The 27,248-nt window shown below is 41.8% G+C and overlaps 1 protein-coding gene, 1 non-coding gene and 1 pseudogene across 4 annotated transcripts; 1 reads left to right on the plus strand and 2 right to left on the minus strand.

The window, feature by feature from the left end:
• Positions 1-86: 86 nt before the first annotated feature.
• On the minus strand, positions 87-26,843 carry NBR1 (NBR1 autophagy cargo receptor). Of its 3 annotated transcripts, XM_007177735.2 has the most exons (22): positions 26,723-26,843; positions 23,945-24,055; positions 20,943-21,005; positions 20,206-20,224; positions 19,397-19,419; positions 13,745-13,939; positions 13,347-13,424; positions 12,638-12,852; positions 11,985-12,152; positions 11,125-11,334; positions 10,320-10,479; positions 9,935-10,225; positions 9,121-9,270; positions 8,553-8,628; positions 7,922-8,032; positions 7,500-7,664; positions 7,184-7,261; positions 5,416-5,836; positions 4,555-4,649; positions 3,807-3,864; positions 2,963-3,068; positions 87-1,859 (listed from the first exon to the last, which is right to left on the minus strand). In XM_007177735.2, the coding sequence occupies exons 2-22, from the start codon at positions 24,044-24,046 to the stop codon at positions 1,686-1,688; spliced, it is 2,958 nt and encodes a 985-aa protein (XP_007177797.2). In that variant the 5' UTR covers positions 24,047-24,055; positions 26,723-26,843; the 3' UTR covers positions 87-1,685. The 3 variants fall into 3 exon arrangements, with proteins under 3 accessions (XP_007177797.2, XP_057392093.1, XP_007177798.2); XM_057536110.1 differs by lacking the exon at positions 7,922-8,032; XM_007177736.2 differs by lacking the exon at positions 7,184-7,261.
• LOC130705899 (thyroid transcription factor 1-associated protein 26-like) lies at positions 15,300-17,295 on the plus strand (annotated as a pseudogene).
• On the minus strand, positions 16,546-16,618 carry TRNAG-CCC (transfer RNA glycine (anticodon CCC)). Its single transcript has one exon. It is a non-coding gene; the product is annotated as a tRNA-Gly (tRNA).
• Positions 26,844-27,248: the final 405 nt, after the last annotated feature.

Consider the following 27,248-nt stretch of genomic DNA (forward strand, 5'->3'; position numbering starts at 1 on the left):
AGCCTCTCTCGACACAGCGGCCAGAAAATTTCTCCGTTCTTCAAAGGCCACGCGAGGTTCCGGACGAAAGGACCAGACAGTCCAGGTAGGAATTTCAAAGTTTATTTCACCATTCCTTAAGCGGTTAGGTACAAGTACAATGGTACAGACGACTGGACCCCTACAATTCAACTCAGATGGTCAAGACAGATCCCGTCCCAAATCAACCGAATTAATTACACACACCCTGCCGCTCAGCCTCTACCCAGAAGCCCCCATAAAAACGTTTTAAATAATAAACAGGCTGGTTGGCTTGCAGTCTGAATCCTGGCTTATTTAACAGCATTCAAGAGTTATACTGTAAATAAACATCATTATGGCCAATGATTAATTTAAATCACCATTCATTATAATACCAAACCAGGTTAAGTAATACTATTTTACTATCCTTCCCCCATCAGGCTGGGGGTCAGATTCTTCTTTTTCTGCAAGTAATTTTTATGACTAAAATCTGTAGTGTTTTTTGTTACCTCTTTACCAGCTGTACCCGAGACTCCCTTCTGTAAACAGTGATGACCAGGACCCCTGTTAGCAAGCTCCTTCCCACTCACTTACCCTGGGGTTAAACCAAAACTTTTTCAGTGCGTTTGCTCCCATCCAAGTCTTGTAGAACACCAGCCTCTTTTTCTTGTTCTAGGTTCTCTTGGACAGATTTCAAACATTCAGGAGGCCATCAGGATTTCCTAAGCCTCACACCCACTCATTTGCCCACCCCTGAACTTTACTGAGATTCACACAGCAGCCTGCCTTTCACTTTTCTCATGTTCCTATACACCCCCGTCCACTCTACTGTAAATAAGACCTGCCCCCTGACATAAAGAAAAAAGGTAACTTTAAACTTACTTTTCCCTTTAATAGAAGAGTTTCTTTCCTTCTTTATAGGATTAGCAAAATATTTCACACTACCTAAATTTTTTCCCTTAAATAAAATAAAATGTATGCAAAATTGCTACAATAGACACTGCTCAACAGGTGCTGGTGGGTTAATGAGCACACTCCCTGCTCCTTTTTCAGAAGTGCAGAGACCAGAAGGTAGATATTCTTAAATGCATCACTGGGGGTCTTTAGAAAAACAACAGTGCCGGTTACTAAGACTTGCAGGGGAACAACTTTCTCCTTGAGAAGGCAAGAGGAACAAAATTCCTATCGCGCCCTGGGTGTTATTTTAATACCACACAGCTATGAAGCTTGGGATAGGTTAGAAAAATTATGAGAATAATTCTTGAAAACAACTTCCAAGGTTAACTTCCTTTATAAACTGACAATTAACAGATATCCTCATAAAAACATCCACATTAAGCAAAGAAAAATACTCAACTTCAATACAATCAGAAAGAAAAATGGTTCTATAGGAAGTTTAAGTTGCACTTTTCAATGCACTAAAACGGAGAAGAGTTTTATCCAGATCAATTGAAAAATGCTCTTCCTACAATTCCATCTAATGTCTAAAGTGAAAATTTAAGTTCTGGCCTTTGATTTGCTCCAAAAAATACTGCAAGGCAGGTATTGTCTTGATAGTTCAATGATGGGCTCTATGTAGATTCATCAGATTAAAAAATAAGCAAGGGCCTCCACCCCACACCCCCAAAACAGAATAAAGATCGTCTCTGAGCAGCAGGCAAAGTTATTTAATACGAGGTCACTCCTCAGTAGCGGTGGCTATACCAGTCGTTGTTGTTGATCTGAAGGAGTTCTGTCACAACCTGCAAGATGTTGTAATTGTGTTTCTTCAGCAGCCTTAGGTTTAGCTGCCTGTCACAGAATCCCATTTCAAAGAGATGGGACATCAGGGCTGCTGTCTGATCTTCGGAAACTATTGGCTGTGTAGAGTCAAGAAAAGCAGAACAACATTTTTTGTATAATTTGTGTTTATCTTGTTAAGTCATACTAATCTTCCAGATTTATTCAAAACACTAGGTAATTAGGTGCAAGGCCATGGCACTCCTGTCCAGCCAATACTAATGGGTCTTCTGAGGGGATCAGAAGGGCTGGGAAGCCCCTGCTTTGCATTAGGTACGTTTGCACCCTAAACCAGGTGACTAATGAACTGTCTTTAGAACTAGATGAAGGAAAAGATGCTAATGAACTCTGGAAACCCTGTGAAGTTAAAGGTAATCATGATGATGGGGCAAGAAGAAGCAAGAGAAGAGATGGTAATTGGAAGAAAGTATGGGAAATTGGAAGAAAGTATGGCCAGCGCAAGTCTTAACCACTGGACCACCAGGGAAGTCCCTCCCACGGGTCTTAAAATAAAACCCAAATCACTTAACAGCATCCCACCTACATCATTGGTCTTTTCTCTTCTTGGCACAAAGTCAACTTCCAGGTTCACATTTCCAAGTCTCTGTACTGGCTACTCTGTCTACAATGCCCTCTCTAACCCTCTCTCCCGGCACACACTCATTTTGTCCTTTAGGACTGAGTTCAGGCGTCATCTACCAGGACGCCTTCCCTGGCCCCACCATGGGGCCGACACCAGGCTGAGGTGTTCCACCGGTCTAAGAACACTGGCACAGTATCTTACACTGCACAGTAAATGGTCTTTTTTTCTTAATTGAATGAAAGATTCTTTAAATTCTATAGTGCTTTGCAATTTTCAAAAGTTTCACAGATAAATGTCTGTTTGCTTATTTCCCACTGTCTCTGGGCAGGAACTGGTGTCTGATTCACCTTGTAGGGCTGGCACCTAGGAGACTGCCCCCCACACAGTAGGTCCGCAACCAACGTGACTTTTTTCTCTCCTTCCTTAAGTAACTTAGCCAAAGTCATACAGCTGGAAAGTGGCAGAGTTGTGTGTTAATTAAAGACTAAACTTAAAGCTCATGCTTTCTATGATGCCATGCTACTCTCTCCAACCCAGGCAGACACCACTGTTTTCACTGGTGACTTGGATTTGGTTCAGGAAAATAAAACATACACTGACCTGTGCAGTGACTGGTGGTCCAGCAAACAAGGCCTTGTATGCAGAGGCGGCAACAGACAAAGCCCCCTTCACCAGCCCTCCAGCAATGCTGCTCCCGTGGTGGTGCCTGCGGGGAAAGCCAAATTGTCTCCCTAAAGAAACGTGAATCGTTATCTTCCTACGGATAATCTGGGCTCTAATCCTGGGAAGAAAATGAGATTTCCCTGAGAAAAAAATCAGATGTAAAATGAGAGTGTGACTATTTTCCTATGAGTTTTATAGCTACAAATCTGGGCTTGATGTAGGGCCCAGCTCTTACTGCTGCAACATATGGGCACTGCAGAAAACACATCACTCTGGTTAGCATGCCAGCTTTCAGCCCCAGCTGAAAATTAATGTGGTCAGCAGCACACTGAGGTACTGGCAGTCTGCATGCTCAATTATCATCTCAGAGGAAACACCTTCCAAAGGAAATGTGATTTTCTGAACACTGTACATAGGGAGGAGCCCACCTTGACACTGCTCTGAGATGACTGGGAGCAGAGAGGCAGGTATGTCTAAGAAAAAGTTATGAAGATGCACAGTGGGCTGGGCCTTCCTGCCTTCTTCTCTGGTGCTAAGCAGGAGTTGAATCTGAGGGAACTTCCTCCTGGTCTGGAATGTGAACACTCTTAAACATCAACATTAGCCCTCTGCTCAGTGTTGGTCACAAGCTTTAGGAGAAATAAGAACAAGAAGGAATGACGGCTCTCCTTCTCTGCTCTCAGCAGGTGGCACATGCTCTGAGAGGCTCGTTTAAGCGGAGGCAATACTAGGGTATCCATCTGCTTCTGAAGAAGAGGCTGCACAAGTAAGACCCAGTTACCTTGAGTGGTCATAGCTCTTCTGTCTGCTGTTTACAAGTCCTGATGAGCCTCTGAGCTCTAAAAGCAAAAGAGCTGTTGGTTAGATGCAGCATCCATAAACACCTGGTGTTTCCTAACTCACAGCAAGGCTATTTTTGAGGCAGGTGGCAATCTGATTACAACGTTTAAAGTCTTTTTTTTTTTTCCTTTTTAAATATTTGAGAAATTTTGCAGGTGGTTTAAGTAAATGTTAAAGAAAACTGTCCAGAATGCAATGCAAGGTGACTGTTTAGTGAATCAGAAAAATTAATTCTATAATCCTATCCCAATAGTTTATTAGTTCTTAAGTACTTTCAGGTTTTGTTTTTTGAGGACGAGAGGAAAGCGACTTTGAGGGTCTACTCACAACTTCAAAGTGCTATTCTCTTTATTTTGTAGATAAGGAAAAAGACCTTCAGGTCTTAGAACCCTGCTGAACCACTGCAAGGTCACACGGTGAAGAAAGGTGGAGCTGAGGCTGGAGCCTAGACTATTCTGGCCCCAAAGCCTGTGTTCTTTCCACTATAGCACAATGCCAACCTCTATGGGATCTCGTTTAATAAATATTAAGCTAGAAGACAGAACAAAAGAGTATGAGGGAGGAGCACAGAAAAAGTCAAAGGGCAAGTTTCTAAAAACTGCCAAGAATCACAAGGATAGAGTGCCTATTTATACCTGGTTCCATTAGAAAGGAGCACAGAAAAACAGAAAGCTCAGGCTGGTCATTACCTCCTCTGCTCTGATCAGGGACTGAAGAAACTTCTGGTACTGTAACTGGTAAATCCACTCCTGGGGAACCATGGTACTGTGCATACGGAGGACTCCTTTCAGAAAGACACAATATTGAAAGTAAGTTGAAAAGGCGCCTACGGTAACGGTGGAGAAACAGTAAACAGAGCACAGCAGTGCCAAATTCTCTACAGAGGCTTCACATTTCTGATCCAGATCACATGTCTGAATTTAGGGATCAGGTGAGAAGGGCTCATTCTTCTTCTGGTTTTCCTCTTCAGCCACAGTCAAGCTAGAAAGACTGGCTTCAGTCTGGTCACTTCCCCCTGTATCAAGTGGTGCTGATAAAAGAAAATATCTAGCTCTCTGGGAGAATGTTTTAAATTATAGTCAAGGCTCCACCATTTTCCATACTGTGAGAGAGCAGTGATACAGACAGAACCAGTAGAGAAAAATAGTAACTTCTATCTGGTTTTGTAGTATACTTGTTTCCATAACAGATTAAACTTCTTATTCTACTTTGTTTGGATTAGTATGAGAATGAGTTTTTGCTGCCTTTGCCCATGAGTCAACAGAACAGGGAGGAAGGTCCAGGGATGTTTGTGTTTAAAAACTGGCTCTCAATGATCGAAACATAAGTAGATAGATTATACTCAGATAATTAAGGTTAACTAAAGCAAGTATTTCTTTAAATCCAGAATACACAAATACTGGGAAGTACAACTTTTATTCATCAGACTTTACTATGGGAAATAGTCTCTTCCCCTGCTGACAAAGAAACAGGTTTTGAGATCAAGTTGAGTCCTCTCTCTTTATTCCACCTCTGGAGAACAGCCCAGCAGAGCGGGGTGTGGATGGTACCTGGGCAGCCGTGGCGGAGGCCCTACCACCTCTGGGGTCAGGGGCACTGTGTCCAGAGTCTGTGAGGTCATAAGGATGTCATTGATGCTGTGCCCCTGTGGCTGGTTCTCCCCTCCAGGGGGTCTCTCCCCAGCCTCGACTGGTTCCTGCCCAGCCTCAACCCCAGGCTCGCCTTCAGCCCCTCGCTCCAGGCCTGGCTGTGAGAGGGCAGAGCTGTACATGGAGTCCCCCAGGGGGCGGCTGGTGTCAAAGCACTCGGGCAGGATGATGATGTAATCCTCCGAAGAAGCAGAGGACTGACTCTGAACTTCATCTTTGAGCTCATCCTCCTCCTCCTCCACGACAGCTTCTTCTTCAACAATACGGACAATCTCTTCCCTCTCGTCTCCAAGTGGTCCCTCTTCGGGTGAGGCAAATTTCACTAAAGGATGAAAGCAACCAATTTTAAGGTATAAGTTAAAAGCAGCCCCTGTGCTACCCTTACCCCACCAAGCCTTGTAGGTCATGAGCTATAATTATGAAACCCAGAGGACAGGGACAAACCAGAGGGAAGGGCTGCTGAAACCATAGTCATGGCCATATTCTAAACCTGCGCAAAGCCACATAGAACCAAAGTTCACAAAAACAACATCGGCAGAAATATCGAGGCTTCTGAGAACACTGTGAATCTTAAAACAAGGAGGCCTCATCCCTTTTCCTCTTCACGTGATGGTTAACATACTGAGATGGGTTCAAATCAAAACTGATATACTAGCTAACAGTGCTATAAGAAGAGAAAATGTTTGGTGGTAAATACTGCAGGACTGTATGACTACTTTCCTCCTCTTCTTCGCGAAGTAATGAGTAGTCATGATAGAAAACTGGCAAACATGGATGAGGAAAAAAAAAGGAAATAAAAAAGTACCTATAGGGCTTCCCTGGTGGTGCAGTGGTTAAGAATCCGCCTGCCGATGCAGGGGACACGGGTTCGAGCCCTGCTCTGGGAAGATCCCACATGCCGCGGAGCAACTAAGCCCATGTGCCACAACTACTGAGCCTGCGCTCTAGAGCCCGCGAGCCACAACTACTGAGCCCACGTGCCACAACTACTGAAGCCCACGCGCCCAGAGCCCGTGCTCCGCAACAAAAGAAGCCACCGCAATGAGAAGCCTGCGCACCGCAAAGAAGAGTAGCCCCCACTCGCCGCAACTAGAGAAAGCCCGCGCACAGCAACGAGGACCCAACGCAGCCAAAAATAAATAAATAGATTAAAAAAAAAAAAAAAAAAGTACCTATAATCTTATCAGAGATAACTACTGTGAACATTTTGGTATAAGTCCTTCCAGACTTTTTTGTTATGCATTTGTACACAAGTATGTGTGAGGAAATACATATATTTTAAAAAATATACAGTTTAAAAAAAAAAAAAAAAAAAAATATATATATATATATATATATATATATATATATATATATAAATGAAAAAGTGAGATAAATCATGCTTAAAAGGTCAAATTTCACTATAATAAACACAAGACATTTTTTCACATTATTTTGACGTAGTAGAATTTGAGGTTTTGGATAGTACCTGAAATACATGACAGTGGTTCTACCTATTTGACACCTAGAAATTTCTGCCACAAAGAAATTTATTACAGCAGAATTTAACCTTGAGAAACTTAGTCTGGTGCTCCTGTTTCTGCCCACTATTTCCTGACTGCTGCCCTTGGAGAAAGGAGACAACTCAGCTGCCAGTGGGGGTCTCTGCTGAGGGGCTCTGTCAACTTACAAGAAGACTTCTTACTGCAGAATCCAGGCAGCACAACTGGCTGCTGTTCCTCTGTGGCATACAACTGAAATTCTGCCCCTGGAGGAGTACAGAAATGAGTTATGGTAGCTGCTTTGCTCCTGATGCTATAAATAAAATCATCAGGTAGCATATGTAGAGCCCAAAGAAACAACCATGATCCGAATTCTAACAAAGATCCCGCTATCTCCACTCTCAGTAAAGAAGAGCACTTCTATCTGCTCAGGTCTGGCAATCACAAGTCAGGCGTCACCTCAATTTGGGGCGGGGGTCGGGGCGCGAATTCAGGGACACTCACTGTGCGTGGACTTCTGTCTGCAAGGTGGTCTGTGATCCGGGGCAGCATCCAAGGTAAGGGATCGGATTACAGTCTCACACACGAACTGGGTCCCACTCAGGTCATCTTCTGCTTCCTCCACTGAAGAAATGTTCTCAGCCCTCTTCTTTACTGACACTGTGGAATCTGAAAAAGACATGAACTTTGTCTGCAATTGGTGTTTAGAGTGCGGAAGATCTTTCTCCAGTCATGTACCCATGCTGATGCGATGCCAAGGAATAGCTGCTACCGGTGCCATGTGAAGGTGAGGAGACTTCAAAAACTGAGATCCTACAGAAAACCCACTCACACACCAAGGTAAGATTAGTAGGGGGTATGTGTAACAACAGGGTGTGGTATGGAAGGGGAGGATGCAAATACTTTACAAATATTTAACCCCTTACCAGGAAGTTCTTTAAATCCCGCCCCTTCACTCTCTTCCTGTATCTGCCCCAAGCCTGGCTTCTCTATTAAAGGACTGTCATGTGGCAGAGGAGACATGCAGGGAGTCATATCTGGAGAATGAAGACAGGAGAACCATCAACCATGAAAAAGCATCACATCATCAACAGTCAGTGTCCAGAAGCAGCAGCTCATAGGCTTCTTGCCTCCTGCATGGCTAAAATAAACCCAGGTGCACTTCAAGGCATTCTAAAGAATTTCTCCAGACCATTAGGCACACAAGTATCTCAGACAGATCCATCAATGCAGGAAGGATCATAAACGGTTGTTTGGCTTTGGAAGACCATGGCCAAGACCCAGAGCCATGAATGCAAAGGAACAAAGGGACACAAATATCCAGAGAAAAATGGAGAAGAGGGTCCCTTCAGGGTGGGGAAACAAACTGGTATTGTTGCCTCTGACAACAGGGAGAGGAAGGAAAATGAACCAATGGGTGCAGTTTTAATATCACATTGTGGGAGAAATCCTTGCCAACTATTTCCTCAGAATAAAATACTAACTACCAGAGTCAGGGCTGCAGTATTTTGGGGCCTGTTAATAAAATAAACAAGGTGGACCGAGTGACATTCTTACCCACAGGGGTGTTGTGGGGCACTCTCTCCAACTCTTGGACAATATTTATATCCAACAGCTCAAAGGACAGCAGGTCCTGAAAAAAAAGGCGCAAGGTTAGGCTACTCGCAGCACACGCTAGAGTCGTGTTTTGTCTTGATGGGTCCTGCAGGCCATTGAGTTCTGTATCATCCCAGAGTCAACTCTGTTCAAATTCATGCCTCACCTCAGTCAAGTGAAAACAAGAAGAGTTAAATGGGAACTAGGCATTCAAATAACCAAATGGCAGGAAAGAGAGCAAATGCAGTGGGGGTGAAGGTGAACCAGTTAGGCAGAAAAGAAGAGGCAACTAGAGGGAAGTTGTGGGAAGCACAAGATAAGTTCCCAATTCAAAGACGAAACATTTAGTTTAGAAGCCTGCTTCCACTGGTGATGATTTTGCCATTCAGTGCATCTGAGTAGATCAGAGTGGGCATATCTCTAACTTCCTGGGCACCACCTATGGCTCTACCACCTTTTCTTCAACAAGTTAAGAACTCTTTCCCCAGGGCTTTCTGTCCCTCGCCCCTCAAAGTGCTCAGTCTTCCACCTGGGCAGTCAGAAGATCCACAGATGGGATGTAGAGCTCCCTCTCGCTGGCAGCATTTTTGGCCTTCTGTGGGATGCAGGTTCCTGTCCCTTCTGTCTGCTCAGTTGTTTCACCAGGTGGAATTTCTTCTTTAGCCGGAAGAAGAGCTTCCTATGGAGAGAAACCATTGGGACACATTTTAGGCCCTCAACAGAACTCAAAAGGCAAACTGACGGATGCCTCCCTAAAAACAAAAGCACTGCATGTATTAAAACTTTTTGTTTTGTTATAATTTTAGACTTATAGAAAAGTTGCAAGAACAGTACAGAGAGTTTACTAATTACCCCCTTCACCTAGCTTCCCCTAATGACAATAGCTTAGATTAACCATAAAAACAACAGTCAAAACCAGGATATTAACACTGGGTAACTAAATTTAAGCAGTAAACAGGGAAGCTGCCTTAAAAAACTGTGCACCAAGTAACAACCAGGGTAAGACTTCATTAGTATTTAGGAAACATACACAAGGGATATACAGGAGGGATGACTGTTAAGCAGCAAAGACATCAGCTCAGCAGGTCCACAGGCCAGGCAGCCCTGCCTTCCCTCGTGCAGCACAGGGGCTGGCCACACATCACGACAGAGAGATACGAAAGCACTGAGGGGCGCCTGCACCAAGATCTGAAGGACATGCAAACAAAGCCCCTGAGGACTAGGCCCAATGTAAGCATACTGATGTGTTCGAAGGAGGGGAGAAGCTGGCCTCTCCAGACTTCTGGAAGAACCACCGGCTGTGAGTGGGCTCTTTTGGTTTTAGTCACCCTTCCAGTGCTCACCTCTTGCTGGCAGGTGAGATCATCACCTTTGCTTGAGCTGATCATGCTCTTTTCAACGTTATCGGGGCTCTCTGTGGAGGGGAAAGGATCCACTATGATACTGCACCAGACCCGAGGCCCAAACTGCTGGCCTTTGTGAGAAAGACGCCAATGGGAAGTGTATGTTCCCTCCAGGGTTGGGGCAATGAACTCCACAGACACAACTCCCACATGGCCAGCCTTTAGGCAGGGAACCAAAACATCCTTCTTTTCTGTAGAAGCCAAAGTCAGGTTTCCCCACATGAACTTGAGCTGAAAAGAATAGTGACAAGAGAAAGAAAGCCTGTCAGTTAAACACACCGCCACCTCAAATCACTTCATCTTCAGGTTTTGTGGGGAAAAATACCTTTGTGTCCGTACTCCACTTTACATTTCCTGTATTTTTCATCCTCCAGTGTTTGATAAACTTGGTTCCTGGCTGGAGGTGAGTCCCATCAGGCAAATTCTCATCCACAAATGCTGCACTGAGGGTTGGCATAACTGAGGCACAGGGCTGCAAAGGGAGCCTGAACAGAAATTCAAATATTTAGTCACTTGCTGCTGGGTGTGATGTCTTCTGAATACCCAATACTGTGGTTTGAGACGCAGACAGTGACCCTGGAGGATGTACCAATGAATTTGCCTTAAAAATAATACTAACAATGGGAATCCCCTGGCGGTCCAGTGGTTAGGACTCCGTGCTTGCACTGCAGGGGGCGCGGGTTCAATCCCTGGTTGGGGAACTAAGATCCCGCACGCCAAAAACCCCCCAAAAAAACAACCTCAAAAAACAAAAAAAAACCCAAGGGGACCTGACTCCTAAGCTAAAAAACTACGGTGAGGATAACTAAAAGGGTCCATAAATTAACTTAAGAGTTGGGCTCTTAAAATATTTGCTTCTTTTGCTTCAAATCCAGACTGCCTCCAGTGAAGAGAGGTCACACCAGCCAGTTTCTGAACCTTACTGGTTTCTGTTTTTCTGAAGAAGGCAACAAAGCAAGTGTCAAAGATAACTACCAAACCACCCTTTAAGAACACTAGGATCGGAAAATGGGAAGTTTTAAGGGCTTGGGTGTTAAGGGTTACCAATAAATAAGACAGAAGTTGGCTTAAGTTCCAGTTTTAGATGGCTGGACCTAAAGTCCTGGCTCCCGCCCTGGCCCTGGGCTTACATTGGGGTGTTAGACTGCAGCAGGCTCTCGGGTCGGCCCAAAGGAGACTTGGGGCTCTGGAGCCCATGGATCGAATTCCACAGATGAATCTTCCTGTGGAGTTTAAGCTGCTTTTTAAGTTCCTTGACCTCTGCTTTACGCTGTTTCTTCTCAGCTCGCAACCTTTGCTTTTCTGCTTTAAGAAAGTTCTTGTCAACCTGTTTCTGGAGCCTGTGAGATAAAAAACACAGTCTTAAAAAACAAATCTCACAAACAAATCTTGAAGCTATTTAGGAACTTCCCTGGTGGTCCAGTGGGTAAGACTCTGCGCTCCCTATGCAGGGGGCCCGGGTTCAATCCCTGGTTGGGGAACTAGATCCCGCATGCATGCCGCAACTAAAAAAAAAAATCCCACACGCCACAATGAAGATCCTGAGTGCCACAACTAAGAGCCGGTGCAGCCTAAATAAATAAATGAATAAATATTTAAAAAATCTTGAAGCTGTTTTGAGCCACTTGTGGTCTCCATCAGCGTCAGCTTCTAGGTTAGTTTCTTAATTTCTTTCTGTAGTTCTCATTTCCATCTCATTAGCTTTGGAGGATAATTATCCCCGTCATTGCACATCAACTGGAAAGGAGTGGGAACTAAGGAGACTATTTGTTTTTTTGTTTTGTTTTTGGCATGCGCCGTGCGGCACGAGGGGCCTTAGTTGCTCGACCAGGGATCGAACCCGTGCCCCCTGCTGTGGAAGCATGGAGTTCTAACCACTGGACCGCCAGGGAATTCCCAGGAGACTATTTGTAGTTTTGTGATTCACACCCTGTCACCAAAACCAAGAAACCAAACAGAGAACAAGCAACCCATGCACATATGGTTTTACCTGGCCTGTTCCAGAGCAGCAGGAAGACGAGGAGTAGAGAACCTCGAGTGAGAGAAGGGTTCAGAGGAACCCACAACAGGTCTCCGCAACTTCAGCAGGACATGGTTGGAGTCATGGGCATATGGCCCCGATTCACAATCTTCACAGATATTGTAGGATGGGCAGAGGCTGTGAGGAAAAGAAAGGCACAGTGGGAAGTACCTGAGGTTGGGAGATAGGGACCCAGACTTCCGTATTTGCTCTATTACCAGCTAGGTGGGAACCTAAGCACATCACCCATCCATGCCATGTCTCAATCCTCATGAATAAAATGAGGATAATAACACTTCACCTGTATCTATTTCAAAGGACAATCTATGGGAGAAAACGAGATATGAAAGCATTTGGAATACGGAGATAATCCTTGGGGATCCAATTTTGTTTTGGGGAACTTAATTTTGGCTCTTTTAATTCAAAAGTGTATATGAACACCACAATCTGAATACCCTTCAAATAGTTATTTTCTCTTGTGGGTGAAGAGTAGCTTGTTTCCAGTCCAGAGCTGCTGTGGATGATGCTCAGAGGTGAGCACACCCTTTACCTCTCAGGATGCCAGAAGGCCCGCCTGCTCTAAGTTCTACTGAGAGCTATTCATTGCCAAGTTACTGCTTTACCTGCACTGGTAGCGCACACCAACGATCCTCCTTTGGCAGCTGCCGCAAGCAATATGCCAGTTGAACTGGTTTTCTGGCAAAAACAGTGTTTCCTCTGAAATGGGCATTGAGACTTCCGAGGGACGGGAACCCAAGGATGGATTCTGGAGGATAAGCTTCTCACGTAATTTCTGTTCAAGCTTCTCAACCGTTTCTTTAACCACTTGCTCTCTGAACTAGAATACAGAGAAGATGGGGGAAAAAAACCCCTCAGTTCCAAGACTGGAAAAAGGCATGAAAATATCAAATAGACCTGAAACCTCACCATCTCTGGTATAACATAAGAGCATAATAAACAGATAATAGCTACCGAATGAAGGGACAGAAACAAAGCAAAAACAAAAAAGGTCTATTCCTTCCATAGCTAAACTGGTTCAAATAAAATACCAAAAAATCCACTGATGAGTAAATTTCTAACTCTTCCTTCTCAAGCATAGAAATTTGTCCCTTTCCCTTACATCCTCAGAATTAAACTCCCCCCTTTTTCTAGTACGTTTTTGTGAAAGCTAGGAACTTTCTTGACAGGAACTGCTCTAGTTTGGATATTATTAGCTACTACTCTTCATTCACCTGTACCAGAGGCAGCAGCCATCTGGATTTAGCTTTGTTTCTTCCACATTCCATCTGTTCCAACACTGCCGCTAAAACCCAAGCCAGAAAGAACACTCACTGTCTCTAGGTAGCTTGTGAACCAGTCTGGGGGCTTGTCTTGAGGCTGGTCTGTGTCACATGGAGCAGGTGGAAATTGCTGCAAGTAAACACAATCGGAGATAGTTTTTTTCTTTTTCTGTTTAAAGTAAATCTCCTGAAATGTATTACTTTGAGGTTTCTGTTGCCAAATAATATATGGTAAAAAAAAATGAGCATGAAAGAGTATAGGAAAAACCGAAGTCTTTATGTCACCCTATTCATGTTCCTCTCCAGAAGTAACCACTGTTACTAGTTTCAAAAAGTCAGACGGAGACAGTCACAACAACTCCCAAACCTCTGATGAACAGCTCAAATCTTAGACTAGAGACAATGAAACACAGGTTAGAAAAATCAGAGACAGGTCCATTCCCTTTGTACCTGTGCTGCAGGCTCCTCTGGGGTCTTCATGTCTGATCCCAAGACTCTCACCAGTGAAGAATAATGTGCAAGTGGCTTCTTCCCTGTCCTTGCAACTGGTCGTTTTTCTGCTCCAACTGGGGGTGGGGCTTCATAGACAACACGATAGCCTTCATGGACTTGCATCTGCAGTTGGTTTCCCTGCTTAACTGCCATCTGAGAGCATACGTTATGAAATTAAAAACAATATTGTGTGATTCTCCTTTCCTAAATAAAATTTCAAAGACATCTAAACAGAAAAGGTGTGGTAAAATATGCTGGAAAATATCAGGATTCATGCTTCTTTTATTAAATCAAATGACAAATATGTTAACAGTCTGCTGTTTCTTTGCCAAGAATGTTAACTAGGAATGGTTTTGTTAAAAACAAAAGGGTTTTAGTGTAGCTCTTCATTAGGTGAGATGTTTTCATTAATTGGGTTACTACTTTTCTGTTTAATTTTTAAAATTTAAGTATAATTGACATATATTAGTTTCAGGTTACAACATAATGATTTGACATTTGTATACATTGTGAAATAATCACCACAGTTTGTCTAGTTACCATCTATTAACTGGTTTTTATGTAGGACTCCACTTACGGATTCTAATTTCAACTTTTCAAAAGTCAATTCTAGACCCAGGAAACTTAAAGCTATGTCCAAAGTTAAGCGTCTACCTTCCCACTAAGAATAGTATTTTGGAAAGCATGCTTAAGTGGTCACCTGTTTTTGAAGAGCATCTTATTAAATATCTTATTTTGAAAACTCTACTTCAAGGAGCATTTGAGATTCCATGAAGGTACTCCAGCATCCAAGAAGAGATTAGGAGGTCAAGTCCGTGGGGTTCTAGTTCCTCCCACTTGTTACCCAGTGACAAGATTTGTTCTTCCTTTATCTATTTTCACACATTAGACTTCTTAAGATTCCACTTAAAAACAGCATTCCATGTCCAAAAAGTCTGAAAGCTATTATCTTAGGTCAGGGATCAGCAAACTTTCTTTTTTCTCTTTTTAATTGAAGTATAGTTGATTTACAATGATTCAGGTACACAGCAAAGTGATTTAGTTATTTATATATATACATATTCTTTTTCAGATTCTTGTCCATTATAGGTTATTACAAGACACTGAATATAGTCCCCTGTGCTATACAGTACATCCTTGTTGTTCAGCAAACTTTTAGTTTTTTTTTTTTTTAAAGTCTTTATTGAATTTGTTACAATATTGCTTCTATTTTTTTAATGTTTTGGTGTTTTGGCTGTGAGGCATGTGGGATCTTAGCTCCCTGACCAGGGATCAAACCCACACCACCTCCATTGGAAGGCAAAGTCTTAACCACCAAACCACCAAGAAAGTACCCAGGAAACTTTCTTAAAGGGCCACATAATAAATATTTTAGGCTTGCAGGCCATTCAGTTTCTGTCACAACTACTCAACTCTGCCATTGTGGCACAAAAGTAGCCACAGACAATACATGATGAATGGTCATGACTGTGTTCTAATAAAACTTTATTTATAAAAATATGTGGCCAGGGTGATGCTGGCAGCAAGGTGGCAGACAGGGATTTTTGGGACACGCAACAAAGGAGTTTTATTGGCAGGATTCAGAAATAAGAATGTGAAACAGAGCATGTGGCGACCTAACCATCAACCATCTGTAGGCCTTCGTGGGGAAAGTTCGTGAGGGAAGGCTTTACATTTTGAAGAAAACTAAAAAGTCAGAAAAATTATAAGAAACTGTTACGGCAGGAAGTGAAGGCTCAAACCTCACAGGAATGGAAATTCACAGATTTATATCCTGATCATCTGAAACACCTCTACTTAGATGTAGAGGAAAGACTCAGGAAGCCACCTAGAAAAGTTGACCAGTCCTTATCAGAAGAACAAGTTGACCAGCCTTTGTAAGAAGAATAAGTAGATCAACCTTTGCCAGAAGAGCAATATAGTATTGAGCAGACTTTGTCTGAAGAACACTGTAGCTTTGAGCAGCCTCAGCCAGAAGAACAATGTAGCATAAGAGTAAATTCTCTTGCTATTCCAAAGAAAAATAAAAAGAAAACATCAAATCAAACAGCACAGGAAGAACGTGAACAGGTACAAGCTAAGCATGCTATTAAAGAACAAGAATTAGGAGGAAAAAAGAGAGAGAAGCAGCTCAAAGGCTCTACTAAAAAGGGCCAGTATTATCTTCTTTTTGTTTTTTGGCCGCACCACGTGGCTTGCGAGATCTTAGTTCCCCAGCCAGATACAGAACCTATGACCTCGGCAGTGAAAGCTCGGAGTCCTAACCACTGGACCAGGGAATTCCCACCAGTATCTTCTTTAAAAACAAAAACAAAATTAAATCAGACATGTCATCCTTAAGGGTTAAAATATCTGCTGGCTATTAAGTTCTCTTGAATATGTACTATACCTCCTAACAGTTAACTAAATTTGTCAACAGAAACTGGATTGCTAAGCTATACTGAATATAAAATGTCCAAATATTTTGTTTTTGTAAAAGCAAATTATCTATATATACTCTACATAATGTGATTTCTCTTCCTTTCTTAATTATAAAATATTGGCTAAATTCCCCATGCTGTAAAATATATCCTTATAGCTTGTTTATTTTATATATAGTAGTTTGCACCTCTCAATCCCCTACCCTTCTTGTCCCTCCCCATTGGTAACCACTAGTGTTTTTTCTGTATCTGTGAGTCTGTTTCTTTTTGTTATATTCACTAGTTTATTTGTTTATTTATTTGGCTGAGCCGGGTCTTAGTTGCACCATGTGGGATCTGTTCCCTAACCAGGGATCGAACCTGGGCCCCCTGCATTGGGAGTGCAGAGTCTTAGCCACTGGACCACCAGGGAAGTCCCTGTTTTACTTTTTAGATTCCACATATAAGTGATAACATCATTGGGGTACAAGTATCTTCTCAAATTAATGTTTTTGTTTTCTTTGGATATATACTCTGGAGTGGAATTGCTGGGTCATATGGTAGTTCTATTTGTAGTTTCTTGAGGAACCTCCGTACTGTTTTCCACAGTGGTCACCCCAATTTACATTCCCACCAACAGTGTAAAAGTGTTCCTTTTTTTCCACAGCCTCACCAACATTTGTTATTTGTGGTCTTTCTTTTTTTTTTTTTTAATTTTTATTTATTATTTATTTATTATGTTTATTTTTTGGCTGTGTTGGGTCTTCGTTTCTGTGTGAGGGCTTTCTCCAGTTGCGGCGAGTGGGGGCCACTCTTCATCGCGGTGCGCGGGCCTGTCACTATCGCAGCCTCTCTTGTTGCGGAGCAGAGGCTCCAGACGCTCAGGCTCAGTAGTTGTGGCTCACGGGCCCAGTTGCTCCACGGCATGTGGGATCCTCCCAGACCAGGGCTCGAATCCGTGTCCCCTGCATTGGCAGGCAGACCCTCAACCCCTGCGCCACCAGGGAAGCCCCCATTTGTGGTCTTTCTGATGATAGCAATTCTGATAGGTGTGAGGTGATTTGTTTCTTATTTATTTGCCTCTAAAGGAAGGTTGGCCTGGAGAACTGAAAGAACCTTCTATTTGAGTGACAGGTTCAAGCATATAATACTTTTGTATCGTATTAAATTCAGATGAAATACAATGTTTACAAAAAATTTTAAATATATATATATATACACACATTCATATATGGCCAGCTTGCCAGCTATAGTTTGCCAACTCCTATTCTAGACCACAAACCAAGAAGCTTTTTCTAAAATATTTGGTAGAGTCTGCAGAAAAAATTGCTCAAGAAACAACTACAATGAACTGTGTCAAAATATAAACATGGAATTTTAAGCATTATATGCTACTACAGAAAAAAATGTATGTAGAAAAAGTCTTGCTTCCTAGGGCAAGACAGGCTTATATAAACTCTAGACTGCTGAGACCCAAGATTTCTGACAGAATAGGTAAACTAATAGTGGCTGTGAGAAAGGTAAAAGAATTCTGAAGTTTTTAAAAGACTTTTTTAATGAAACTACTGTAGCTTCTGAATATGGAAAAAGAAATGACAGAAGAGTTGGAGAAGAGTAAAGGGGTGTTGGGAGACATCATGTTAGAATAGCTTAAAAGCAAAGAGGAAGGGCTTCCCTGGTGGTGCAGTTGTTAAGAATCCACCTGCCAATGCAGGGGACACGGGTTCGAGCCCTGGTTCAGGAAGATCCCACATGCCGCGGAGCAACTAAGCCCGTGCGCCACAACTACTGAGCCTGTACTCTAGAGCCCGCGAGCCACAACTACTGAAGCCCAAGCGCCTAGAGCCCGTGCTCCACAACATGGCTAATGGAATTCAGAATTCAGAAGCCACTGCAATGAGAAGCCCACGCACCGCAATGAACAGTAGTCCCCGCTCACCGCAACTAGAGAAACCCCATGTGTAGCAACGAAGACCCAACGCAGCCAAAAATAAGTAAATAAAATAGATAAATTTAAAAAAAAAAAAAAAAGCAAAGAGGAACTAGGAAGACCACGTGAAAACTGGGGCAGAGGGAAATTTGTTGTTGTTGTTCTGTATTTTTTAATAAAGTTTGTAATCCAATGGACACACAAAACAAAACTGCGCTGGGAAAAAGTTTCATAAATTAATAAGTGTTAGGAAGTTGGGGGAGAGGTCAAGGTCACAGGAAAAAGGGAAGCCAGTCTTTTGTACAGGCTTTTTATGTGTGTGTGACACTTCCAAATCGTCGGGGCAGGGCCGGTGCTGTAACGAAGCGCACTTGTACAAATGAGTGACAATACAAAGTCTGAGTATGAAAATAAGATTTTCTCTGAAAACACATTTTTGGCACAGATTAAAAAAATATGTACGTTATGGAATTTGATTTTTAAGTCAGTATTATATATATTCATATATACACACACATCCCAAGTCCTGCGGAGGGAAATTACGAAGCATGAAAAATTACTAACACAGACAGGTATTTCAACTAAGAGAAACCAGGAAAGGGCCTGAATGCCTAAAACCAAGAGACTGGCTGGTAAATGAGGATTTCTGAGTAAAAACCAAGAAGACATTGGCTAAACTTTTGAAACAAGTGGCACTCAGAATAGCAATTCTGACCAAAAACCAGGAAGGGTAAATCCAGCTCCTGATTTTTAAAAAAATCTTGCCTTTCCCTCCCTAGACAAAAAGTGATTATGGAAAATGGCTTAGCCTGGATTAGAAATTCAAAAAGGATAGTCAGTGAAAGGTCAGCTTAGCACACCTTAAATAAGTGACCTTGAGGAATACTCTAATTCATCACTGACATACAAGAGCTTGTAACTGGATGGTTTATACCTTAAATTCTTCCACATTATAGTGTAACATTCGATAGGGAACAGATGAAGGAAGGAGATAAAAAATGTGATCCAGAAAGCATCATTTCAGAGAGTTCTTTCAATTTTGAAATGCCAGTACAGTGGCATCAAGACCAGCAATGAGATGCAATGATACTGGAAAGAATCTTTATATTAGGAGGTACCTTTTGCTGCGTGGTATGCTGAACTCATCATAGTCTCCCTAAAAATGGGTTTTGCTGTGTTTATAGTCATTAGTTTCTCCACATGGCTAATGGAATTCAGGCTCAAGTTTTAGTCCATAAACATTTTAAAAATTATTTGAAAATAAGATGAAATGATCATTACCTTAAGTGCTTCTTCATATTCTCCTAAAAGGACAAAAATATACATACTGTGATTTTTTTACCAGCCCAAAAGATTCTATTAAGCACGGACAATACTTACTTTTAAGAATTCTTAGCTTACAGTCCTTACACATGAACAGCTACTACCTTTTTGCTGACAAATTCCTTTCTCATCCCATCATAAATAGAAGCTACCTGCAGATTAGTTCTCCCCCTTAAATCCCTCTCTCTGCTACTAGAGTCTTCCAGTTACAAAAACTCAATCCAGCTCCCTCACACTAGGCTTAGTGAAGCTCAGGACTCAAGGAAGTTCAAGGATGGTGTTAATACTATCATTTCAGCTGGTTAAAATAAGCTTCTGGGGGCTAGCCTGGGAACCTAATCTTCAAATATAACATTGCTCCTGTGGGAAAATGCACCCCATGCTCTCAAAAACTAACCATCTTATTTATAACTTGACTTTAATATATATACCAAGTCAAGGACAGAAGCAATACCAGAAAAACAAGTTAAATGTGTTGAATTGGGAAACATGTTTTCAAAACATTAGCATCTTAAATATAAGAGAACCTCTCATTAAAGCTGTCCTTTGGGTCCAATCAAGGCACCAACCTATACACAAAAAACTGTTATAAAACAAAGATCTCCTGTGTAACTAATGCCTATGGGTAAGTGAGTGCATTTATTGCATACCAAATTCTACTCTAAAATAAATACTGCAACAAGATTTGAATGGAAATGGAAATGCCAATGCCTATGACCAGATTAAGGCTTTTAAATAAAGCTGAATAGGTTCTCTTAGGGACTCACCTTGACTGTTGATGGATACCTGTAAAAGGAAAAAAAGCAACAGTGAAGTATAAACCTCTCATCAACTGAGCAATTCAGCATATCCAGTCTCACAGGATAGATACAAAACCTCAGGTCAGGTGTTCAGCTTTTCCAGTATCTGAACTAAATGTGAATAATTAAGTAATTTTACTGCTTAACTATTATATCTTCCTTTATTTCAGGTAGTTAAGAAGCAGCATAATATAGTGGCTAGGAGCCTGGGCTCTGGAGCCAGAGGGTATAAAGTATGTATATCAGAGGGTATGAGTAGTACCCTACTCTGCTACTTGTAAGCTTTTGTGCCTTTGGGCAAGTTACTTAAACTCTCTGTGCCTCAGTTTTCTCATGGGTAAAATAGAAATGATGATAATAGTACTGTTGTTAGTCTGACACATTGTAACCACTCAATAAGGGTTTGTCATTATTATTTTTATTACTAGAAACTAAGTAGCAGCTTGTGATATAGTTGAACATATAAGATCACTATATAGTTTTAAAAGTTCTCTCTCAGATTTTCTTCTTCAATGTCACTTCCCTATTTCTCAACTCCATCTCAGATGGCACAAATCAGCTTAGAACATGCAATTAACAAATATGTTTAAACTCCTACACAAATGAGATAAACACTATTCTGAACTTTTTGAGCTCCACATCCCTCTTGAGAAATAAGATCCCTATTCTGGATACCTGGTCACGGGTACCATAATATACTTTACCTCTTCATTTTCCTCATCCAGGTATTTTATTTGAATAGTGTTCAAATCAAATGAAACTTTTACCTGCAAATGAAATGTACACACTATATGATCAAGTTATCAAAAAGGCAGGTTGTAATAGAACCCTAGAAGTCATAAAATAAAGGATGGACATATTTCACTACATAAAAATTAAACATTTTACATGGTTAAAAAAAAAACAAAGTCAAAAGACAAACAATAGACTGGGAAAAATATTTGCAAATCACGACAGACAAAGGGTTAATATCTGCAATACACAAAAAGCAACTGCTAATCATAAGATCTTAACTGGTAAAAGTGGGCCAAAATCTACAGAAATTTCACAGAAGAAATCAGATATGCCTAACAAATACATGAAAAGATATTTAACCCTAATGGTAGTCAGAACAACCGAAATTAAAGCAATGAGATGTCATCTCAACAGAATGGCAAGACAGTTTTTAAAGCTGTAACATGCAATGTTGGGGAATTCCCTGGCAGTCCAATGGTTAGGACTCGGGCTTTCACTGCCGAGGGCCCAGGTTCAATCCCTGGTTGGGGAACTAAGATCCCGCAAGCCCGCATTGCGGCCAAAAACAAAAACAAAGACATCCAATGCGGATAAAGATCCAGGGCACTGTCATGTGCTTCTGTGGGGTCCTACCATTGTTCTGCAAAGTATGTAGCAGTATCTATGAAAATTTAAAGTCACACGCTTGGTGACCCGTTAATTTCACTTTGGGAAACTTTATCCTATAGAACAGTGTATACGTTATATATACCAAGAGGGATCTCCTGTAGTTTATTTTATAGTGGTAAAAGGAAAAAAAAAACAAACCAATCTTTTGGAAATTGAGGCATTATGCTAACTGAAATAAATCAGAGAACTACCGTATAATCTCACTTATATGTGGAATCTTAAAGACAAATAAACAACTCATAAACTCATAGATACAGAGAACACATTGGTGGTTGCCAGAGGCAGGGAATAGGAGGTGGATAAAATGGGTAAAGGTGGTCAAAGGTACACACTTCCAGTTATAAGATAAAGTCCTGGGGATGTAATGTACAGCACAGTGACTACAGTTAATAATATGTACTATATTGTATATTTGAAAGTTGCTAAGAGAATAGATCTTAAAAGATGTCATCCCAAGAAAAAAACAATTGTAACTGTGTGTGGTAATGAATGTTAACTAGACTTACTGTGGTGATCATTTTGCAATATACACAAATATAGAATCATTACGTTGTATACCTGAAACTAATATAATGTTATATGTCAACTATATCTCAATTGAAAAAAAAACACAAAAAACCCTAGAAACAATCTTTCAATAAGGGATGGTTAAATTGTTGTATAACACCACCAGGAGCTTGGATCCTTGTCTATTCATTGAGAACTGTGTCTATAATACAGGCTGGGTAAAAAAAAAGCAAGCTGTGGAGTTACTCAGTTTTCCTGGGTATCACTCATGTATACAGGAGGTATGCATGTTAGTAAACCACTACTTGTTTTTCTCCTGTTCTTTTGTTTTGTTTTGTTTTTTAAAAAGCAAGTTGTAGAATAATGTTCATAGTATGGTATGATAACTGTATGAACATGGAAAATGTGGGAAGTACTTACAGGGCTGTTAACACTGGTTACCCCCAAAGAGGCTGGAATAGTGGGTGGAGGGTGTGGGGAGTGGAGGGATATTAACGTTTTCTTTATATATGTTTGGATTGTTTCACTTCTTATAATGGGCATGTATCATACTTTTATAATTTAAAATTTACAACAAAGAAAAAAGGCAAGCTGTCAGCTCATTTAACTACTAGGAAAAAAAAGATAGCTGTGTTTGATTTTCAGATCATTTGACAAACAAGATCCAACTTTCTGGATAACCATCTGTCCAGGGTAGTATAAAGAAATATTTCCTGGAAGACAGAGGATGAGATCAGATCATCTTTTGAGGTCTCTCCACCATTTCTTTTCCTTTTTGGTTACCATAACACATAACCAGAGAAAAGTAGGTTTTTACCAACCAGGTAAAACTAGGTTTTTACCAAAGAGTTTCATTAGACAAACACAGTTACACAGGAAGTAAAACATTCACTACTGCAAATCAAACAAAAACAGAAGAGTACAAAGGGCAAACCAAGAAGAGGAAAAGCACTAACAACAACGAAAGTGATAGATGAGCTGCTGTCTGAACACCCGTGCGAGTTTTTCCTGCTCAACTTTGAGATATTCATCCTCTGACCTAGCAATAAAAGCAATCGATCAGCTCTTGCAAAACACAAATTATATCCTTGGTGGTTCAAAAACCACAGTAACCTATCTGCTCTCAAGCAAGAGAACATTCACCTCAGGCCTCGCTCGTTAGGGTGGAGTCCACACCAATTCATTCCTCAGGCTGCTTCTAAAATAAACAGGATTTCTAAGTCCTATCTCACTTAAAAAAATAAATTTACCTTTCCTTTCTGAACTCCTCAGAACAAATTTGTTTGTTTCCTCTACCAGGGCACATCTCCTATACGAATCCCAAGCCCCTGTCAAAAATAATTTTCCAGAAGGCCCAGAAATGGTAAATAGGACAGATTTTACAGCTAGGAAGCACAGCTAAAGATAGCTACCTCTGGAAAAAATATTTATGCTTAAAGGATGGAGAAACATGGGCTTCCCTGGTGGCGCAGTGGTTGAGAATCTGCCTGCCAATGCAGGGGACACGGGTTCGAGCCCTGGTCTGGGAAGATCCCACATGCCGCGGAGCAACTGGGCCCGTGAGCCACAACTACTGAGCCTGCGCGTCTGGAGCCCGTGCTCCGCAACAAGAGAGGCCGCGATAGTGAGAGGCCCGTGCACCGCGATGAAGAGTGGTCCCCACTTGCCACAACTGGAGAAAGCCCTCGCACAGAAACGAAGACCCGACACAGCCATAAATAAATAAAAATAAATAAATAAAAATTAAAAAAAAAAAAAAAAAAAGGATGGAGAAACAAAACAAAATGACACTCACCATAGCTTCCACATCAGCCCATGTTGTATTTTCTGGATCAGAAACTAGAAAGCTTTGAGTTTCATTTTTAAAAGTCACATTTAGAGTAACCTGTGGTTCCATGCTGTGGGGCTAGAGAAGAGAGGATGGGTGGGAGGGAGAAAACACGTTAGAAGGAGTTCTATCAACTGCATAAACATTCATTCAACAAATACTTGTGAGGACCTAATACAGGCCAGGCTAGGAGGACACAGCAGTGGGTGTGAAGATAATGTCCCTGCTCTTCTGCTATTTACAGTCTAGTGGGTGGTTGAACACAAATCGCACTGTCATATGTTTGCAGAGAGAATGTAAATTTTGGTCACATTCACAGAAATCATCTAACATTTGTAAAATCCTTTAGGATTTTATGAACTTTATAATGATTGCTTAATTAAACAGATACCTACTGTTACATATTTACTAGTAGGTTACCGAGATGAGTAAGTGTAGGTCTCTACCCTTGGGGAATTTACATTCCTAAAGCCTGAAAGTGATGGTCTATATTTTTCTTGGAAAAGCAGCCCTTTCCTAAATTGAGCAACCAAGGTTCTCTATTAGATCCATTTAACAAGTTAGAGGCTGAACCACTCGCCAAGAAACTATACAGGGTAGCATTCAACAACCTTCATTGAAGTTCATGTGTTTTGTTTTGTTTTTTTTTTGTAGGCTACTTTTTTTCTTTTATGGAGAATTTCAAACATACATAAAAGTGGAGAGTAGTGAATACCTAACCAATGATCAACTCAAAGCTACCCTCATTTCATCTATACCCTTCCATCCCCCCAATATGGATTGACTGTAGTCAACTAATGTTTTAACCAAACTCATTTCATCCATAAAATAACTGAATACTTACCTCTAAAAGGTAAGAATTTTAAGGATTGATTACTTATGAGTTGTTAGATTGGTTTTTTTAATGACTTTATGAAAAAATAGTTTGTTTAAATCTAAACATAAGTTGTAATGAAAAAGGCCAGCTTTTTTATGTTTATATGTTTTTTTAAAAACATATTCATCAATAAATCTTGACTAAGCATCTACAAAGAGCCAGGTTCTGCTCCAGGCACAGGACATTGGAGAGAAACAAGATTAAGTCTCAGGAGTTTACAGGGTAATGAGGGGAGGGATCACAGGGGTTTAGAAGAGCTGGGTTCCAGACACAGCTCTGGCACATTACTAGCCATATAAGTGTGAGCAAGTCTTTTAACCTCTGAGCTTCATTTCCTTAATCTGTAAAATAGGTCTAAGACCTCTGCTTTGCTAACCTCACAATGTTATCATAAGGATCAAGTAAAAATGTGTATGCTATTTCTTTGAAAACGGTACTCAAATATAAGTTATTATCATAATAAATCAGGGCCTGAAATAGTCCTGTTTTCCACAGTGTAACGAACTGCCCTGTGAAACAATACAACTGTCATTAAAAAGGATCTTGAACTCTCTGAGGATCAGGGATTTTTTTTTTTTAATCCAAAGACAATCATCCTCCATTCTTTGTCTCTACCTAGAGCCAAGTTCACCACCAAAATAGCTTCTAGCACCAATCCTGCTGACATCTAGTATTTCATTCATATGGAATGCAGTTCTTGGGGTCCTTAAAATTTGGACAGAACTCCTGGCAACTCCCCAGAATCCTGGGCAAAAAATCAGGGAGGTTAAGTGACTGATTCACTCAGCCAAAAGTGGATATTCTAAAACACATTCTCATTTTTCAGCTTCTGAGAAACACACTTCCACACTTTTTAAAGTCCAAAAGGAAACTAATCTTCTTTGCCTTTTCTCAAATTACACAGTTGGAAATTAGTTTAGATACTTTGGAGCTCATCCAATTGGTTGGCTGGTGAGGAGAAAACAGGAAGTGGGAGATTCTAGTTTAGCTGGACCATATCCAGGTCTTCATAAAGAGCTGCCTATTTCTGTTTGCCTTATATGTGAAAATTCTTTCAGCAAGAGCATTAGTCTTGAACTTGTGGAAATACCAAAGCTATGGTTAGTACCCTCTGTCCCTGTAGTTAGTAAAGTCAGGTAGCTGGGGCCTCGGCCTTCAGCTTTCATTAACTGGCATTATATTAAGTTCATGCCACTGGCTCATCTTTGCTTGGCATAAATCAGCTTTTCCTCTATGTCGATTTTTCCAGGATATCAAAAATCCCTTTAATGAATCTGACCTGGGAACCTGAGCTTTGATTACTATCTCCACCCGAGGCCTGTACAAGCTATCCTGGAGTTAAAATGTGTGACCTGAAAGCTGCGTGTTCGATAAAAAGGAAAAACGGTGCCTTTCCAATACCAGAGGTCCCTGACCAAGGAGACTTCCTTATGAGGTTCCCCAAAAGTGGGATGAGGGGGAGTAGGAGGCTGTGTGGGTAGTGTCATTTTTTTTTTTTTTCCTTGAAAACTTCATCCTAGTCTTCCACTTATCTTTTCCTGGCACTCCATGTCCCCAAGACAGTATCACCAACCCCTGAAGACTCTCTCGTTTTCTTTGCCTAGGCCCTCTTTGTGCTGGGGAGTCTCGGCGTCCTTCAGCAGAAGCCAGGCGTTCTAAGCCACGGACCCGCCATCCCTCCGGTGGTATCGGCCCCCTTGGCCCCTCGGAACACGAACGGCTCTCCCATCCGGTCACTGAAAAGATCGGCTGCCCCCAGACACGGAAAAAGTCGCCCCTCTTCTTTGCAGGCTTCCTCCCTTGAACTTCCCCAAGCCCTCTCAGTACGACGTGACACCACCCCTAGGTAACCGCAACTGCTTCCTTACCAGCTTCCCGCCCCCGGGGGGCGCCTGCCCGAGGCCAGTGCAAGAACCGTCCGCAGCCAGCTCTGGGGCTATCCCTGCGGGGTGAATCTAACATGGCGGAGAGAGACAGGGCCTAGTCCCCTGGGTCTCTGAGTTTCTGACAAGATGATTGGTTCTTACCACTTGTCCCTCAAAACTACCACCCCACTGATTGGTCGAAGATGAGTTGGCGGAGGCGGGGCAGGAGCAGCCCGAACCTCACAACAACAACAAACACTGGGGCAAAGGGGCGGGACTACGCGTGCGCAGCCGTGGGCCGATTGCCCCTTCCCAGGTTAAAAGCTGCGCCCGACCTTAGGTCACCGACCTTAGAGGACGACTTGCCGGAGACTCGCGGGGATGGATGGGAATTGTAGTCGTCCTAGGATTTGTAGGTTCTTTAGCCTATTATCCGCTCTCAAGATACTAAAACGTAACACTCCAATCCATATCTGTTGACGTGCATAAGCGGGCGGAGCTCTTCAATTTGTCAACTGGGCTGTCGTGA

The sequence above is a fragment of the Balaenoptera acutorostrata genome, chromosome 20 (genome assembly GCF_949987535.1).
Source record: "Balaenoptera acutorostrata chromosome 20, mBalAcu1.1, whole genome shotgun sequence".
NCBI lineage: Eukaryota > Metazoa > Chordata > Mammalia > Artiodactyla > Balaenopteridae > Balaenoptera > Balaenoptera acutorostrata.

Excerpts from the sequence above, each read along its gene's own strand:
- NBR1 (XM_007177735.2), bottom strand. The coding sequence starts at position 24,046 with ATGGAACCACAGGTTACTCTAAATGTGACTTTTAAAAATGAAACTCAA. Across the intron at positions 21,006-23,944 it reads GGGCTGATGTGGAAGCTATG|GTAAAAGTTTCATTTGATTT; the intron begins GTGAGTGTCATT and ends TTTCATTTGCAG. Across the intron at positions 13,425-13,744 it reads CAGAGGAGCCTGCAGCACAG|CAATTTCCACCTGCTCCATG; the intron begins GTACAAAGGGAA and ends GTTTACTTGCAG.